Source organism: Triticum aestivum, chromosome 1D (assembly GCF_018294505.1).
Source record: "Triticum aestivum cultivar Chinese Spring chromosome 1D, IWGSC CS RefSeq v2.1, whole genome shotgun sequence".
NCBI classification, from domain to species: domain Eukaryota; kingdom Viridiplantae; phylum Streptophyta; class Magnoliopsida; order Poales; family Poaceae; genus Triticum; species Triticum aestivum.
Window position 1 is genome coordinate 12822011 of NC_057796.1, and position 19660 is coordinate 12841670.

At 49.0% G+C, this 19660-nt stretch overlaps 1 protein-coding gene across 5 annotated transcripts; it reads left to right on the forward strand.

The window, feature by feature from the left end:
* Positions 1–1117: 1117 nt before the first annotated feature.
* Positions 1118–6095, forward strand: LOC123179962 (laccase-15). 5 transcript variants are annotated; one of them, XM_044591875.1, is made up of 6 exons: positions 1118–1353; positions 3286–3437; positions 3649–3896; positions 3990–4109; positions 4698–5636; positions 5733–6095. In XM_044591875.1, the coding sequence occupies exons 1-6, from the start codon at positions 1249–1251 to the stop codon at positions 5897–5899; spliced, it is 1731 nt and encodes a 576-aa protein (XP_044447810.1). In that variant the 5' UTR covers positions 1118–1248; the 3' UTR covers positions 5900–6095. The 5 variants fall into 5 exon arrangements, with proteins under 5 accessions (XP_044447810.1, XP_044447815.1, XP_044447812.1 ...); XM_044591877.1 differs by having other exon boundaries at positions 1215–1353; positions 3266–3437; XM_044591878.1 differs by lacking the exon at positions 1118–1353 and adding an exon at positions 1524–3174 and having other exon boundaries at positions 3266–3437.
* The last annotated feature ends 13565 nt before the right edge of the window (positions 6096–19660 follow it).

Sequence of the window (19660 nt, forward strand, 5' to 3'; positions counted from 1 at the left end):
AACAAAGGAGTGGAACTGGCAATATTTGAATCAATAGAGGTTATCTTTCATATGGATTTTATTATTAGATGCTTGCAGATGTGCGTCACTTCCCTAAATAATGTTTGATTCTTAAAAATTTAGATATTTCATATAACCATCAGCTATATTTATGCCACTGGTAGTCCCTGTACATTCTTTTTTATCTGCTCTAAAAACTAGTTCGGTTTATAAGCATCATACATTTCAGTCTATAAGAAAGATTATGAGTTCATCCAGTGCCGAAAACAAACCAGTTGAACATGTCTGTTCTAGCAGTTTTAGGCAACAATTCATGTGCATATGAAGTTTCATTCCATGTGAAGTCAATGACTGATTTTTGATGGAATTCTTCATGTTCGATTGGTGAAGCTGCATTGAGCAAAGAAGATATGTTTATTCGTCGGGAATTTTTGCAAGTAATATCCATCCAGCAATACATAAGACTGATATTCTCATTCTTTTACAATGTGTACTTGGCCTCTACTCCACTGTGCGTTGAGAAAAGGCTGGGAGATCTATTGTTGTTTGTATAATAATCTTACACTATAAAATAATTTGTGGTAGCGAACGTGTTAACCAGGGCGCAAGTTTTGTTTATACATGATTTCAGAAGTACTATTAATTTTTTGGCTTATTTCCTGAACTAAATAACGGCTAAAGTTTTCTAAACCAATTATTTGTGAGCTACAGAGGAGAACAAATATGATTCATGATATATTGTAACTAAAAAAAGAGTGATTTAACGGTTAAAAAATTTACATGATAAGTATTGCACCACTACAATTTCTACGTTAGTAAGCCTGACTCTCGCGCCTTGCATTTTCCCGTTGCAACGCACGGGCATTTTTCCTAGTTAAATAAAACGGAGGGAGTATTGAATAATTTGCTCAGATGTTCCTCTTACAAGACACTGAAACGCAGGCAGCTGGTATTGTCAATTATGGGAGGAGGTGACTGAGCAGAGGGGTCGCTCACGCACATGAACTTGTAGCTGCAGCAGGTCTAGCATGTTCAACATGTACCTTCTCTCGATCCCTTTATTCCCGATGACATGCCACCCACCGACAGCAGAAAATGGGGGGCCAACCACGCGGCGCACGCGCGCACGTACGTGTGGTCGACCGTGCCCAAGTGATCTCTGCCTCCTTTGCTACAAGTGCTTGTTGTCACTCTCAGTTCCTTCAGTTCGGTTGGCCAAGGTGTGCGTCCATCCATCCATCCGGAGCCATGGCTATCGGCGCCGCGCTCTTCTTCTTCTTCCTCGCTGTGGCTCTAACAGCGGCGCCCGGTGGCGGCGGCGGCGATGCGGCGCTCGTGGAGCACACCTTCGTTGTAAGCGCTCCTATCTAGCTGTCCCTGGCCTCAATTAGTATTCTGCTCACTTCCCCCCCCCCCCACCCCCCCACACACACACACACACACACACACATGTGGCTGGTGATAATGGTGTGCCTGCCATCCTGCAATATAAGGCGTCTGATTTATATCTCACGGATAGAAAGGAAACTATGGCAATTTTGCAAAAAGATACCCACATCCCTCTCCACATTTGCAAATAAGGCCTTCCCTCGTTCATCATTTTCTCCCATAAGATAAACTACTCATACAAATGCATCTTGATATTTTTTTTTCGAGCAACCGGCAGGAGCTCTGCCTTTTCATTAAGAAAAAGAGAATTGACCAGTTTATAAGGAAAACTGGCCAAAAACCGATACATCTGCGAAACACGCACACGCCAGCCCCGAGGCTGCGCACCACTCGAGTCGACGACACTGTCACCCAATTGACCAGAGACGACACCCTACAACAGAACACTGGGCTCCGGAGCTGCCGCTCCGACATCCACACCGGCCCCGAGGCCACGCACCAGCCTAGTCGATGGCTCCGCCGCCCTAGAGGCCAAAGCCAACACCCAACGCACACGAGATCTCCGGCGCCGCCGTACCGGCTTCCACTCCGGCCACGAGGCCGCGAACCCACCTAGTCGATGACCATGTCGCCCTCGCGACCAAAGCCAACCACCACACGAAGGAGATACCCGGAGCCGCCGCTCCGACTTCCACGCCGGCCCCGAGGCCGCGCACACGCCTAGCCGACGACGAAGTTGCAAAGACACAGAGCCACCGCCAGCAGATGAAGGACCGGACCTCCAAAGGCGTCGCCCCCAAGAGGGAAGCGACGAGGAACGTCGCCGACGCCCACTTCGGCCAAGGCCGAAGTTTGGGTTTTCACCCGAAGAGCCCGTGGCTGAGATGACGAGGGAGGTGAAGGGGCTCCACGACGCCGCCTCCAACAAGGGAACGACATCCTAGGACGTCGTCGACGCCGGCATCGACCGAGGTCGAGCTAGGCTTTCACCCGGAGCTCACCAAACCCATCTTCACCACAGCCAATCACCACCGGCGGCGGTCGAGCACTCTACACCGATCACCACCGCCAACCACCTCTTACACGGCAAGCAAAACCACCATAGCACCACGCGCCGTCATGGCAGCTCCGCACCCACCGCCAAGAGCGGCGCCGCCGCGCCGCCATCCTCCCTCCTCGCTGCCGTAGCCAACGCGCCACAGCGCCGCCCGCAGCCCGCCGAACTCGAGGCTGACCACCACACACCAGATCCGGGGCAGCCTCGCCCGGATCCGTGCCCCGGACGCCGCCGGGACCCGCCGAAGGAGCACCAGCAAGCTGGGATCGAGCAGCTCCCCCGCCGGCCGCCACACACCAGATCCGCCGGAGCCCCGTCCGGATCCGCGCCCCGGACAGCCGCACCGCCACCCAGCACCAGCGCCACCGGCCACCACCGCGCCACAGCCGCCCGTCACCAGATCCAGGCGTACCTCGATCTGCAACCACCGGCGCCGGGGGCACGCCCCACCCCAGACGCAGTCAGCCACGCCACTAGAGGAGCCCGAAGGGCCCTCCGCCGTGCCACCGCGACCCGCGAGCTTGCGGCGCCCCGGACCAGTGACCCCGGCCCGCGCCAGGACCTTGCACGCGAGGGGCGAGAAGACCCGCCGCCGCCGACGACGGCAGGGCTTCGCCCGACCGCGTCATGTGGCGGCGGCGGGGGAGGAGGGAGGGCGCAGGGGAGACTAGGGGCGGCGGCGGCGGGTTCCTCCCCGTCGCCCACGGGAGCGACGCGGGATGAGCGAGGTAATGCATCTTGATATTCCGTGTAATGCATGGGCATTTTGCTAGTATATACGTTATGTGTGAGATTGGGGGTTAATTAACTTGTTTCTAGTGTTTTGTTCGAACATATAGGTGAGCGAGATAATGCTAAATCACCTGTGCAACGACACGCCGGTTATTGTGGTGAACGGGCAATTGCCAGGCCCAGCGATAGAGGCCACGGAAGGAGACTCCGTGGTCGTTCATGTCATCAACAAGTCACCTCATGGAGTAACTATCCATTGGTACTTCATAAGTACAGTAGTATTATTTTGCCGATAATAAGTATATGTATATATGTACTTTTGTGGCCAGCTGCCACACTTCAGACAAACGAAAAAGAAAGGAAAAGGAAAAGGAAAAAAGAACAACTCAAATGAAAAAGAAAAACATGGCACATATATGTGCATAGCCATTTTCTTGTTTCCTACATACTCCTATAATACATGTATGCAGGCATGGAGTGAAGCAGCAACTGAATTGCTGGGCCGACGGGGCAGGGATGATAACCCAATGCCCGATCCAGCCGAACAAGAACTTCACGTATCGGTTCAACGTCATCGGCCAGGAGGGCACGCTGTGGTGGCATGCTCATGTTGGCTTCCTCCGTGCGACAGTTCATGGCGCATTGATCATCCGACCAAGATCCGGGCCTGGTTCATACCCGTTTCCCAAACCCGACAAGGAGATCCCCATCGTTATAGGTTTGTGGATGCACGCAAGTCTACCACAACATATAATTGCCCTATTATGGAGTACTTAATTAGGCTGGTAGATGAAATGTTTCTTAATCGCAGGTGAATGGTGGGACATGGAAATTGTTCAGGTGGAAAGGAGAGCCGCGAGTAGAATCTTCGACGATTGGCCCCGTTCCCCCACGATCAATGGAAAGCTTGGAGACCTCAGTAACTGTTCTGGTAATTACTCGCGTAATTATAATCTGAACATTAGTTAGTTAGCGAATGTATGCGTGCATTCTTATGTTTGAGCTTTAGGTAGTGTGGTTTGGGTTGTGCCATCTTTGGTGATATAAGGGTCGTGGTGTCGCCTGGGTCGTCCATCTTTGGTGCTGTAAGGCCGTGACGTATTCAGAATCAGCTGCATGGTCTGAAAACATTCACATTAACCCGCAATAGAGTTGCAATTTGGTATTATGAAGAATATTTTTAGGCAAATGTAATGACACTAACTCCATTTTTCCAGTGTAAATTTATCGGAAACATCTGTAGGGTGAGTTCTATATTTTTGAAAGTAGACTTTCTACGAAGCCATATACTTTTGAAAGTAGGATTTCTACGAAGGCATGTATTAACGAACAAATATAGTAATAAACATTGATTTCTGTAATCATATTAGAATACAATGCTTTGAATTTTTGTGTGGATACCATACTACAAAAAAAAATAACACCCCGTGTATTAGTCTAGGGCTCTAGGCTAACATTTTTAAAGTAGAATATCATGAAGACTTTATTGTTGTTGAATTTCGATTTTGGGTCCATGCAGGGTTCATTGAAGACAACTATGTTCTTAATGTTGAGCATGGAAAGACATATCTCTTACGCATAGTAAACGCAGCACTCCATGAACAATACAACTTCAAGATCGCTGGGCATGAGTTCACGGTGGTCGCAATTGATGCCAACTATGTGAAGCCATACACGACAGATACCATCGTGATCGCGTCAGGCGAGACGGTCGATGCTTTGCTCGTTGCCGACGCACCTCCTGGTCGGTACTACATGATCGCCCAAGCTATGCAATCACCGGAGCCTTTCCTCCAGATTCCGGTGTTAATGTCAAGAGGGGTTGTATCCTACTATCCAAGCAAAGGATCTACTGACGATACTCCGATAATGGCTCCTGAAATGCCCGATCAACACGATGCAACCACGTCTTTCTACTTCCGAGGCAACTTGACCAGTCTGCTACCTCGATCGGTTCCAGCGAACGTCGACGAGCAACTGTTCATCGCCATTGACGTGGGCGACATCTGCTCACATGATGGATCACATGACAACTGCATGGTGACTAGGTTGAACAACATCTCTTTCCATCTCCCCACGACGACATCATTGCTCCAAGCACACTACAACAACAACATGAGCACAAGCGCAATCAGCATGCTAAAGGAGTTCCCAAGATGTCCACCGAGCTCAGAGTTTGGCTATAGCCCGACGTCGGTGGGGACGGCGGTGAGGACGGTGCGGTACAACACCACGGTGGAAATCGTGTTCCAAAACCCATACTCGTCGGGTATGTTCAGCGCAAGTAACCCGATGCACCTTCATGGACACGACTTGTTCATTCTCGGGCAGGGGTTAGGGAAGTTCGACCCGGTGAAGGATGTGCAGGCATACAACTTGGTGGATCCACCCGTGAGGAACACCGCCCTTGCCCCGATTTACGGGTGGACAGCCATCCGATTCGTCGCAAGTAATCCTGGTACGTACGCACGCACCCATGCACGTATGTATAAATTCATGCACGGTTTAGTGTTTATCTGGTTTCCAGTGCATTAAAAGGTGCGAGTTTTAACAGGGGTGTGGTTCTTGCACTGCCATATGGAAAAGCACGTATCGTCGGGCATGGCATTGGCACTCGTGGTGGAGAACGGACCGACACCCGAGACGACTCTTCCCCCACCTCCGGCAGATTATCGAAGCTGTGATGGCGGCCAAAACAATAGAGCACTGGCAGATGAATAATGAGAGACAGTTAGCTGGAAATATGTTTGAGTTCTGTCAAATATGTTTGCTTATTGCACTTGCAATTTGGACTCTTGGTTGATTGGTAGTTGGGTGCATTTTATTGTGTCGTTATTTTACCTTTTGTAATCCTCTGTGGGACCTTTGTCAACCCACCTGTTGTTAATGGAAGCAAGTATATTAGTGTTATCAGAAATAATGCTGACCAGCCCAAGCCAGACGTCACTGACGGCCTTGGCTGCCACGAGGAGCTTGCACATTCCACGCTCAGCAGCTGAGAATCGAATTCGGATCAATTCAGATCGGAGGGAGTAGATCTGTTGCAGCTACAGAACAAGCAAACAACAGCCGGCAGAGATCCCACCTGCGTGAGCGACCGCATCAGCTCGGCGTCCTTTCTGTTAGAAGGGAGAGAGAGGAATTGTTGCGGAATATGATGGATGTATTATTGAGTCTCGGGGGCGAGTATATATTGAGTACAACACTTGGAGGGCAAGAAGCTTCTTCTGGAGATAAGGTAGGAGACGGATTACAAATCCTAAACTACCAAATACAAGTAATCCAAATATATCTCTAACATCCCCCGCAGTCGTAGCGGTAGCGTCGCAGACAACAGGAGTGTCGCGGACGGACGAACTGGAGAGAATAGCAGCCGACGGGCTGACATCCCCCGCAGTCGTAGCGGGAGCGTCGTGGACGGTGTCGCGTCGCGGACGCGTTGACCGTAGAGGAAGCCGACGAGTTGCTCAAGCGGATGATAGCCCTTTGTGCCGATGTCGAGGTAGCCGAGAGTGTAGGATGATGTAGCCGTGGTCGAGGTAGCCGTGCGAAGAATGTCGTGGTCGATGTCGAGTCGGGATAGCCGGTGTCGAGGAAAACGCCGTGGAGCCGCGGGCACAAGGAGGCACCGAGTTAGCATGGGCACAGTGATGTTGAAGGAGGGGTGCGCCGGGAGGTAGACGGTGTTGACGAAGCGTCGCGCCAGGTTTGCCAAGCCCGGGGACACGTCGTGGACGAAGGCACGCATCAGTGTTGCCAGCACCAGGCATGCGTAGACGGATGAAGACGAAGTTGACGAAGCGCCGCTCTAGGCTTGCCAGGCCCGGGGACACGTCATGGACGAAGGCACACATCGGTGTTGCCAGCATCGGGCATGCGTAGACTGGGACCTACTCGAGTTGTAAGCCATGTCGGAGAAGTCGGAGGGGCCAGCAGAGAAGGACTCGACGACGGTTTCAGCGCCAATCAGCGCGGGGCCGATGTCACCAACGGTGGTCAGAGTAGACGAAGCGGTCAGGGTAGATGACAACGATGCTGGCGACGGGCTGGTGCTGGACGAAGACGAAGGACGGTGGACAGGCGGCGGCGGCTATGAGGGTAGCTGCGGCGGCGGCCGAAGAAGAACGGCGGTGGTGGCCGAAGAAGAGCGGCGGCGGTCAGGTTAGTAGCGGCGGCGATGCTCAAAGTAGGCGAGGAACCTGACAGCGTGACGAAGATCAGCGCGGACGATGGCATTCCCGCGCCAGGAGAGGCGGCGCGGCGCATACCACGGGAGGTCAACGCGCGGTGAAGGCGGAGTGGATCGCGGGCCGTGGCGCTACGCCCCGAAGGGGCAACGCAACAGTGGCGGGCAGGTCGGGGCGGCGCAGCACATACCATGGGAGGTCAACGCGCGGTGACGGCAGAGTGGACCGCGGGCCGCGGCGCTACGACCCGAAGGGGCGACGCAACAGTGGCGGGCAGGTCGGAGCGACGGCTGGAAGACCTCGGCGCGGCGGCGGGGACCGCGGGGCGCGGCGCTGCGGCCCGGAGGGGTGACGCAACGGCAGTTCGCGAGTCGGTGCAGCCGTGGGGACGGCCTTAGGACGACTGGTCCACACTCGCTACGACCCGACGGGGCGACGCAGCGGCGGGGCGATGGTCGATGCGACCGCGAGGAGAACCACGGGGCGGCGGCGCTGTGGCCCGACGGGGCAACGCAGCGGTAGCCCGTTGCTCGATCGGTGGAGGGGCTCGCAGAACTCGGGGACGTTCTTCACGGGACCGTCACGCGCAACCGGCAGGCCAGGTCGGTCGCGTGGCGTAGATGAGGCGGATCATGGCGACGAGCGGGTGATCAAGCCGATCGCGCGCGAGGTCGGGGAGGCCGCTCGGTGGAGGCGGGGTGGCGGCTGAGTCCAAGATGAGGCCGACGATGACGGACGACGTGGGACATCATGCCGACGAGCGCGTCAGCACCGGCGCCCGGGCTGCCAAAGCAGCGCCGGCGCCCGGGCAGCGAGGCCCGAGCGACCAACGAAGCAGTGGCGCCCGAGCTCGAGGCAGCCGACGAGCCTGACGCTGCCGGCCCGACGCAGCCGGGGACAAGGCCGACGAGGCGCACCATAGGGCCGCTGTGCAGATGCGGCGGAGGCGGGTGGCGATGGACGACATGGATCGACGGTCGGGCTGGTGCGCGAACGGCGGCTGTGATGGGCCACATCGCGCGAGGCCGCCGGGTTGGGGCGATGTAGGAGTCCGATCGAAGCAGGGCGGCGACGGGCAGGCCGACGCGCAGACGGCGGCTGGCCCCTGACGGGCCGCCTCGGCACGCGCGGCCGGTGATGACTGATACGTCTCCAACATATCTATTTTTCCTAACGCTTTTCCTCGTGTTTTGGACTCTAATTTACATGATTTCAATGAAACTAACCCCGGACTGACACTGTTTTCAGCAGAACTATCATGGTGTTGTTTTTGTGCAGAAATAAAAGTTCTCAGAATGGAACAAAACTTTGCGAGGATTTTTTATACAATAAATGAGAATTTCTGGAGCCAAGAGCCACCTAAGAGGGGCACCTGGGTGGGCACAACCCTCCAGGGCGCGCCTGCCCCCCCCAGGTGCACCCAGGTGGGTTGTCCCCACCTGGTGGCCCCGCAGACCCTAAAACCTACGCTATAAAATCACATATTTTCAGAAAAAATCAAGGGAGAAAGAATTATCGCGATCCACGAGATGGAGCAGTCGTCACCTCCTGTTCTTCATCGGGGGGCCAGATCTGGAGTCCGTTTGGGGCTTTGGAGAGGGGGATCTTCTTCCTTCGTCATCACCAACCCTTCTCCATCGCCAATCAAGTTAGTTTTTGAGGGCTCTATCCCTAGTATCCACTATGTTCTGAGATTGATATTTCTATGACTTTGCATGCTTAATTCTTGTCACTTTGGGTCTGGGTGCCATGATTTCAGATCTGAACCGTTTATGTTATCACCATTATATCCATGTTCTAGATCCGATCTTGCAAGTTATAGTCACCTACTACGTGTTATGATCCGGCAACCCCGGAGTGACAATAGTCGGGACCACTCCCGGTGATGACCGTAGTTTGAGCAGTTCATGTATTCACCGTGTGCTAATGCTTTGTTCCGGTTCTCTATTAAAAGAAGGCCTTAATATCCCTTAGTTACCAATAGGACCCCGCTGCCACGGGAGGGTAGGACAAAAGATGTCATGCAAGTTATTTCCATAAGCACGTATGACTATTTACGGCATGCCTACATTATATTTATGAACTGGAGCTGGTGCCGTATCGCCCTAGGTTATGACTGTCACATGATGAATATCATCCAACAAATTACCGATCCAATGCCTACAAATTTATCTTATATTGTTCTTGCTAAGTTACTACTGCTATCGTTACTGTTGCACTTGCTACAAAATCACTGCTATCACTATTACAATTACTATTGCTGCTACTACTATCATTAAAACTATCATATTACTATGCTACTGATCACCTTGCTACAGATAATTAATCTTCAGGTGTGGTTGAATTGACAACTCATGCTAATACTTGCAACTATTCTTTGGCTCCCGTTGTATCGAATCTATAAATTTGGGTTGAATACTCTACCCTTGAAAACTTTTGCGCTCCCCTATACTTGTGGGTTATCAAGACCTTTTTCTGGCGCCGTTGCCGGGGAGCATAGCTATATTTCTTGAGTCACTTGGGATTATTATCAGTTTATCACTATGAAGAATCTGAAGGATGCTAAGACTAAGATATTTCCCTCTAATACGAGAGGAGGTAAGGAACTACCATCTAGCTCTGCTTTAGATTCACCTTCTGTTATAAGTAAACTTGCAACACCACCACATGTTATTAATCCTGATATGTCGCAAGTTGTTGATGATGCTACTTCTCCTATGAATGATACTAATGATGATGCTAGTACCTTGCTTGATGATAATGTGCCACTAGGTGAATTTCTTGACGAACAAATTGCTAGAGTAAGACAACATGATGTTGTTGAATCTGATGATGAGCTTGAAACTGAAAATCTTGAAACACCTGCTAGAACTAGCCTTCCTAGATATGAATTGCCTAAGGTACCAGAAGGTTATGTTATGTATGAGGAGACAACTCGAGATATTCTTGCTTGTAAGGATAGAGATGATCTAGAGAAATTATTATGCAAGTATAAAGAAAAATCTCTGATTGCTAGAATGAAATATGATCCAAGTTTGCTACTTCACCTATCTTTATTGATGATAAGGATTATGAATTCTTTGTCGACCCAGAGTTAATTACTTTGGTTGAATCTGATCCTTTCCATGGTTACGAAACTGAAACTGTTGTGGCACATCTTACTAAGTTGAATGACATAGCCACCCTTTTTACTTATGACGAGAAAACTCGCTATTACTATATTCTCAAATTATTTCCGTTCTCATTAAAGGGTGATGCTAAAGCTTGGTACAATACTCTTGCTCCTAGTTGTGTGCGTAGTCCCCAGGATATGATTTATTACTTCTCTGAAAAATATTTTCCTGCTCATAAGAAACAAGCTGCCTTGCAGGAGATATTTAACTTTGTGCAAGTTAAAGAAGAGAGTCTCCCACAAGCTTGGGGGAGGATTTGCCAATTACTTAATGCTTTGCCTGATCATCCTCTTAAGAAAAATGTACTTGATATCTTCTATAATGGACTAACTGATGCTTCTAGGGACTTCCTAGATAGTTGTGCTGGTTGTGTTTTCAGGGAACGAACTATAGGGCAAGCTGAAGAATTATTGAATAACATATTGAAAATTATGATGATTGGACTCTTCCTGAACCACCGCCCAAACCCACTCCGAAGAAGAGGGGTATATTATATCTCAGTCTTGAAGATATGCAAGAGGAAAAGAAATCTATGAAGAAAAAAGGTATTAAAGCCGAGGATGTTAAAAATTTACCTCCTATTGAAGAAATACATGGGCTTGATACACCACCACTGCCTAAGGTGGTTGAGGTAAATTCTCTAATGAAATTCAATAATAATGATAATCCTCACAATATGTACCCTAGCCAATGCATTTATGAGTTTGAAAATTTTATTAGAAAGCAAGATCACTTCAATGCAAATGTTATGAAACAATTGAAATACAATTCTGATATGATTGCTAACTTAAGTGACTTGTTATTTAGAATCTCAAATGATGTTAGAGGTGTGGAAAAGCATGCTTCTATGGTACAACTCAGTTAAAACAAGTTGCTAAATCTCAAAGAGAGTTGCTTGATGAAATGAATAAGAACATACATGACTTTGCTGATATAGTAGCAACTAGAGGAGGTAAAATGACTCATGAACCACTTTATCCTGAGGGACACCTAAAAAGAATTGAACATGATTCACAAAGGAATAATACCACTGCACCTAGTCCTTCTAAAAAGAAAAATAAAAATAAAAATGATAGGACTTTGCATGCTTCTAGTGAACCTGAAATAGAAAAACCTCCTAATAATGATAATGATGTTTCTATTTCTGATGCTGAAACTCAATCTGGTAATGAATACTCACCTAGTGATAATGAAAAAGATAATGATGATGTTCATGAAGATACTCAATCAAACAATGAAAAGGAACCAGATAATGATGTTGAAATAGAACCAACTGTTGATCTTGATAACCCATAATCTAAAAATAAAAGATATGATAAAAGAGACTTTGTGGCTAGAAAACACGGTAAGGAAAGAGAACCGTGGGTTCAAAAACCTATGCCCTTTCCACCTAAGTCAACTAAAAAGGAAGATGATGAAGAATTTGAACGCTTTGCTGAAATGCCGAGGCCAGTCGTTTTGCGTACTCGCTTGACTGATATCCTTAAAATGCCTCCTTATGCAAAGTACAGGAAAGACATCATCACCAATAAGATAAAAATACCGGAAGCTGAAATCTCCACTATGCTTTCTAATTATACTATTTAGGATGGAGTACCTAAAAAACTTGGAGATCCGGGAATACCAACTATGCCTTGCTCCATAAAAAAGAATTATGTGAAAACTGCTTTATGTGATTTGGGAGCTGGTGTTAGTGTTATGCCTTTCTCTTTATATAAAAGACTTGATTTGAATAAACTCACACCTACTGAAATATCTTTGCAAATGGCTGATAAATCAACTGCAATACCTATCGGTATTTGTGAGGATGTGCCCATTGTTGTTGCTAATGTTACTATTTTAACTGACTTTGTTATACTTGAGATGTCCGAGGACGACAACACACTACTGCAGGATGCTGCTAACGCGACACTACGATCAGAGACCCTTCGACAAAACTGTGTGCGATGCCATAATCGCAAACGGTGGTGTAAAAAACCGTCAAAAAGGTGCAAAACGTTTGCGATGGAGGATGCATCAAACATGGTTCAGATTTTAGTAGCGTGTGCGATGCAGGGCATACGGTTCAGTCCAATGACCTATTTGCGATGGGGTGGAACAAAAGAAACGGGCAGCCTGATGAAGGCGTGTGCAATATACAGCATACGGTTTACTCGGATGAACTGTTTGTGATTAGGCAACACAAAAAAAGGTTAGCCAAATCAAGGTGTGTGTGATTGAGGGCATACGCTTCAGAAGGGTTAATTGTTTGCGATCAGGCAACATAACTGAAACGGGTCAGCCAGATCAAAGTGTCTGCGATTGATGGCATACACTTCACATGGATGAACTGTTTGCAATTAGCCACAACAAACTGAAACAGTTAGATGGATCAACGTGTGTGCGCTAGACGGGCACACACATTCTAATTTAAAAAAGCGTGCACGATGGTAATAACGAGCGCGCACGGTTGTTGGAACAAGACGTGTGCTGACATTGCCTATTGCGGTGCACCCTATGGTGCAAATGCCACGTACGCGGCCGAGAAGGCGTACGTGCCCACGTTATGCCTTTCGGGAATAGTGCGCACTTATAACCGTCAATAAATTTTGAGCATGCGTCCCGTCACATTCCAAATTGCAACCTGTTCACACCGATCAAAACCTAAACGGTTTCCCACTTAGGAGCGTATTACTGCTCGGTTATAAATACTACTACTCTAAGATGACTGCACATTCCTCCTCAACTCCTCATCCACAAAAACAAACAAGTCATTCATCATCATTCCCTTTGCGTCTGCCATGGCCAGCGTAAGTTCTGGGTTGAGAGATTGCCACCAGGGAGATGTGAGCATGGAAGCGGAAGCACGAGAGATGTCCCGCCTCGCCGCAAACGCACCCGACATGTCCCACCGCGCGGCCGTAGCAGCACAGAGGTCCCGCCACGCCGCCGAAGTAGCACGCAGGTCCCGCCGCACCGTCGATGCGGCAGACTGGTCCGACCGCGCCGCGGAAGCAGAAGAGATGTCCCGCCGCGCCGCGAATGCAGTAGAGATGTCCTCCCGCGCCGCGGCAGCCTGGGAAAATGTCTCGCGGGCAGGCGAGAACTCTTACAGGCGCATGCATGCGATCGTCCATAGCCAGATGGATCACATCTCCGGCTGGGCGAGGTTGCAGGACGACATGAAAGCCTCTTTTGAAGAGGCTATCGGCGTCATCCGGCAACTAAATGAGAGCAATGAGAAGCTCCGGGCCGAGCGTGACCTGCTGAGGGCGAAGATCGTGGGAAGTGCAGAGCAGCAGGAGGAGACCACTGCCTTGTTGAAGAGGACCGGCGTCATCGTCGAGAAACTTATGGACGAGAATGCCATGCTGCGCATCGAGTGCAGAAGGCTGGTGGAGGAATCCGCGGATGCTCTCAAGCAGCATCTTCAGGACAAGAAAGAGCTCATCGCCCCTCGCCGCGGAGATTAGTTCCCGCGGCCTACAGCAATGTAGAGATCAGCGAGCCAGATCGTTGTTTTCGTTCTTCTTTTGCCCTTATGTATTTCGGGCGTTGCCGCATGTGGCTTTTTTTAATTATGTTCCTAAATATGTAAGACAATTATTATCCACTGCCATCGTCCTTATATTCATCATGCTTGCTATAAGTCACAGTCGATGCTATATAGGTCCGTCGGATCTTACATCAAGATCCGTGCAAAACTTTCTTTTTGGATCTTCATTTTTCTCTCTTAAATCTCAGCCCAGTGAGACATATATATAGCCATGCCGTAGAATAGGGGCTCGGGCGCCATTAATGGAGACGTCGGGAGGGAGGTGCGCGGCGGGTAGCAGTCAAAGGGCTCTCCTCCCGATGAGCACGCGCAGGGGTCTGATCGCATGCCTCCCGTACTCAAATAGCTACCCCGCACGACACCTCCTAGCCAATAAAAAAAGGGGACGTGTGTGGCGGCACGTAATTGGTCAGTAGAACGCCCACGGTTTCAATAATACTTGTGTTTCCGATTTGTAACTTGACAGCACTTTTTCCAAAATGACTTTGTTGATTGTTAATGTGTGCGCCTTCGCAAATCGGACAAAAAAATTACCACAGCATGTTGGTGCCACGTCATGACGCCATGCCATGTTTCATGATTTTCACGCGTGTTTTGGATTTACAGGAATTAAAAAAAACCAAGTTTCTCTATCTTTCCGGCCGAGCCACGACGCCCAGATGTTTGAATTTCATTCCCGTTTCCTGCATGGGACCTAGAAATTCACCCAAGGACACACATGTGATTTTTCAAACAACTTTCGTGCACTGGAGCATGTGCTTGTAGTTCAAATTTGAATTATGCACATTAAATGCGCAGAAACTCAATTAATGTATTAAAAAGGCCAAACGAACCCGGAATAATTCCAAATTTTAGCAAGATACTTCTATTTGGTCTAATCTATTTGTGTAAAAAAATTAAGGCGGGAGAAGGCAGTATACGTTGATACGTCTCGAACGTATCTATAATTTTTTATTGTTCCATGCTATTATATTACATGTTTTGGATGTTTAATGGGCTTTACTATACACTTTTATATTATTTTTAGGACTAACCTATTAACCGAAGGCCCAGTGCAAATTGCTGTTTTTTGCCTATTTCAGTGTTTCACAGAAAAGGAATATCAAACGGAATGAAACCTTCGGGAGAGTTATTTTTGGAAAAACCATGATCCAGGGGACTTGGAGTGGACGTCAAGAAAGAAGCGAGGAGGCCACGAGGCAGGGAGGCGCGCCCCACCCTCATGGGCCCCTCGCAGCTCCACCGACCTACTTATTCCTCCTATATATATATATATATATCCATATACCCCGAAAACATCCAGGAGCACCACGAAACCCTATTTCCACCGCCCCAACCTTCTCTACCCGTGAGATCCCATCTTGGGGCCTTTTCCGGCGCTCCGCCGGAGGGGGAATCGATCACGGAGGGCTTCTACATCAACACCATGGCCTCTATGATGATGTGTGAGTAGTTTACCACAGACCTTCGGGTCCATAGTTATTAGCTAGATGGCTTCTTCTCTCTCTTTGGATCTCAATACAAAGTTCTCCTCGATCTTCTTGCAGATCTATTCGATGTAACTCTTTTTGCAGTGTGTTTGTCGAGATCCGATGAATTGTGGGTTTATGATCAAGATTATCTATGAACAATATTTGAATCTCCTCTGAATTCTTTTATGTATGATTTAATATCTTTGCAAGTCTCTTCGAATTATCAGTTTGGTTTGGCCTACTAGATTGATCTTTCTTGCAATGGGAGAAGTGCTTAGCTTTGGGTTCAATCTTGCGTTGCTCGATCCCAGTGACAGAAGGGGAAACGACACGTATTGTATTGTTGCCATCGAGGATAAAAAGATGGGGTTTATATCATATTGCTTGAGTTTATCCCTCTACATCATGTCATCTTGCCTAATGCATTACTCTGTTCTTATGAACTTAATACTCTAGATCCATGTTGGATAGCGGTCGATGTGTGGAGTAATAGTACTAGATGCAGAATCGTTTCGGTCCACTTGTCGCCGACGTGATGCCTATATACATGATCATGCCTAGATATTCTCATAATTATGCACTTTTCTATCAATTGCTCGACAGTAATTTGTTCACCCACCGTAATACTTATGCTATCTTGAGAGAAGCCACTAGTGAAACCTATGCCCCCCGGGTCTATTCTCTATCATATAAGTTTTCAATCTATTTTACTTTGCAATCTTTACTTTCAATCTTTATCATAAAGAATACCAAAAATATTTATCTTATTATCTCTATCAGATCTCACTTTTGCAAGTGGCCGTGAAGGGATTGACAACCCCTTTATCGCGTTGGTTGCAAGGTTCTTATTTTTTTGTGTAGGTACGAGGCGACTTGTGTGTGGTCTCCTACTGGATTGATACCTTGGTTCTCAAAAACTAAGGGAAATACTTATGCTACTTTGCTGCATCACCCTTTCCTCTTCAAGGGAAAAACCAACGCAGTGCTCAAGAGGTAGCAAGAAGGATTTCTGGCGCCATTGCCGGGGAGATCTACGCCAAGTCAAGTCAAGTCAAGACATACCAAGTACCCCTCACAAACTCTTATCCCTCGCATTACATTATTTGCCATTTGCCTCTCGTTTTCCTCTCCCCCACTTCACCTTTGCCGTTTTATTCGCCCTCTCTTCGCCTCTTTTTCGCTTGCTCTTTGCGTGCCTGTGTGTTGGATTGTTTGTCACGATGGCTCAAGATAATACAAAATTCTGTGATTTTTCCAATACCAACAACAACGATTTTCTTAGCACTATGATTGCTCCTATTACCGATGCTGGATCTTGTGAAATTAATGCTGCCTTGCTGAATCTTGTCATGAAAGATCAATTCTCTGGCCTTCCTAGTGAAGATGCCGCTACACATCTAAACAACTTTGTTGATTTGTGTGATATTCAAAAGAAAAAAGATGTGGATAATGATATTGTTAAATTGAAGTTATTTCTGTTAAAACTTGGTTTTCGTCTGTGCCTAAAAATAGTATTGATTCATGGAATAAGTGCAAAGATGCTCCAAGCCTATCGAAGACTAGCATCTTCAAGCAGCTCCAGGCATCTTGCAGCATCTAGAAGAGTAAAGAATAGCAGTTTATATTTAACAAGCATGTTGTAGCATTAACGCCCAGAGATCCTTCCTCGACTCCCTGCGAGAAAGCAATCCCGGAGCCACAGATCCATCACATGTCTCAAGTAACCAGTTCTAGTTATAATAGATCAGGATACAAGTCTGAACGTCCATTACCGTGGACACGGTACTCGAATATATATCTTCCCTGCAGGGGTGCACCACGTTACCCAACACGCTCGATCACTCTGGTCGGACACACTTTCCTGGGTCATGCCCGGCCTCGGAAGATCAACACGTCGCAGCCCTACCTAGGCTCAGCAGAGAGGTCACCGCCGGTATACATCCTAAGCACTCCGGGGTCTTGGGCCCATCGCCCGTTGCACTCCGGGTCGTTGTGCGCAAGGGGATACCAGGACCACCCGTGAAGTGGATGGCACGATCTGGCCCTGCCACAATGCTGAACTGGACGTCTGACAAAGCTTCAGCTGATACTGCGACGTCGAGGCCCATAACTATTCTCACGTGGTGGTTAGTGCGTAAAGGCCAGAGGCCAACTCAGAACAAATACCCAAACCTGTTAGTGCAATGGGGGCTCGCGGAGACGAGCAGAGACTCACGATAATGTGACCCCGTCGCCGCATCTCATGGACTTACGGCAAGGGCCCACACTGCCTGGCCGTGCCACGTAGAAAACTCGCGGGTGCTCTACGGGCCCGCCCGACTTTCACATAAACTCGCGGGTACCCCTCAGGGCCGACCCGACTTCAACAATGGTCTCAAGTAAAGTCAAGGTAACCGTGTGTCCAAAACATCAAGGAGGAAAACCCGAGGAATCACCCTCGGTGGATTCCACTCGATGTAATCATCAAGGTGAACGTAAGAGGAACCACACTCGAGGTTCACACTTGAGGGGTTGCACGACAGAGTCGTATCGAAAGTGGTTAAGGAGGAATCACCCTCGATGACCACGATCGAATAGCTACACTACAGAGATCTCATCAGGAGTGATGTATGAGGTACCACCCTCGGCACTCGATGGTAACTCTGCAGAGTCGAGCAACAAAAGGGGCATGATGTGATGTGAGGTGCCGGGTCTAGTCGTCGATCACGTAGATCGAGTCGTCAATGATGAAGCAGGGGCAACAAGGACAAGGTGGGGGTCACTGATGGATCACTAACCAACCTATACTAAGCAGTTTAGGATAAGTAGGTAGGTAACAATAAGCAGGTTACAAAAGCAGGCTATGCATCAGAATAGGAGCAAACAATAACAGTAGCAAAATCTACTGCAAGCATGAGAGAATGGAATGGGTGATATCGGGATGATCAAAGGGGGGGCTTGCCTGGAAGCTCCAATGAAAGGGAAGAAGGGTCGTCGTCGACGCAGTCGATCATAGCGACATCGGCAGCGGTCACGGGGTCTACCGGAGAGAAGAGGGGGAAGAAGCAGTAAATACAGAGCAAACTGATGCATGACATGCAATAAGAAGTGCTAGGGGTGCTCTAACGCAATGCTACACGAAACCGGCGAAGGGGGATAACATCCGGGAAAGTTTTCCCGGGGTTAGGCATTTTCGGACAAATGAAAAGGTGGGGGACTATTGCAGGTTCGCTATGATAGGGACGTGTGACAGATGAACGGACCGCGTATTCGGATACGTCTCGTCGTTCTGAGCAACTTTCATGTACAAAGTATTTTCATCTGAGATATGGATTAATTTATATGAATTTTCAAAATTTTAAGAGGTTCCTAATATTATTATTAACTAAAAGGTAAATACTGCATCAGCATGACGTCGGCATGACGTCAGCATGACGTCATTAGTCAACATTGACCATTGAATGGTCAAAAAGGGCAGCGGGGCTCGTCTGTCACAGACACATTTTAACTAAATGGGTCTAATTAGGCTAATATGCAATTAGGTTAATTAAACATAATTAATTAGGGTTAATTAACATGATTAATTGATTAATTAAATTATTTTTATTTTTTATTTATACATATTTCTTTTCTGATTCAAAGAAAAGGGGGCTGGGCCCTACGTCTCTATGGCAGTGGGGTGGGGGTTAGCTTAGCGCTAACCACCCCGGTTAGTGGCCAGGGCACACCGGCGCGGGCCGGCCTCACCAGGGAGGCCGCCAGGTGCACGACACGACGAGGGCACGGCTGGCAGCGGCCGAGCCACGGGCTAGCACGGGCGGGGGCGGCAGCAGCCGCCGGCGGCGGCCACTGCGAGAGAGGGGGCAAACCGAGCGAGGAGGGGCGGTCGGGGCGCGACTGCCGGCGAGCGGGGCTGCAGAGGAACGCGGCCAGGTGCGAGCAGGGGACCGCAACGGTGACGGCGTGGGATGCGACCGGCGATAGCGTGGGATGCGAGCGGCGGGGCACGCCCAGGCATGGTTGGCGCGCGCGGTAGGGCGCCGGACGCGGCAGGGCGCTGCACGGGCGGAGCGGCGCGGCAGCCGAAGACAGATGACAGCGCCGGGAGGGCATGCGGGACGGCGCGGTGAGCGCGG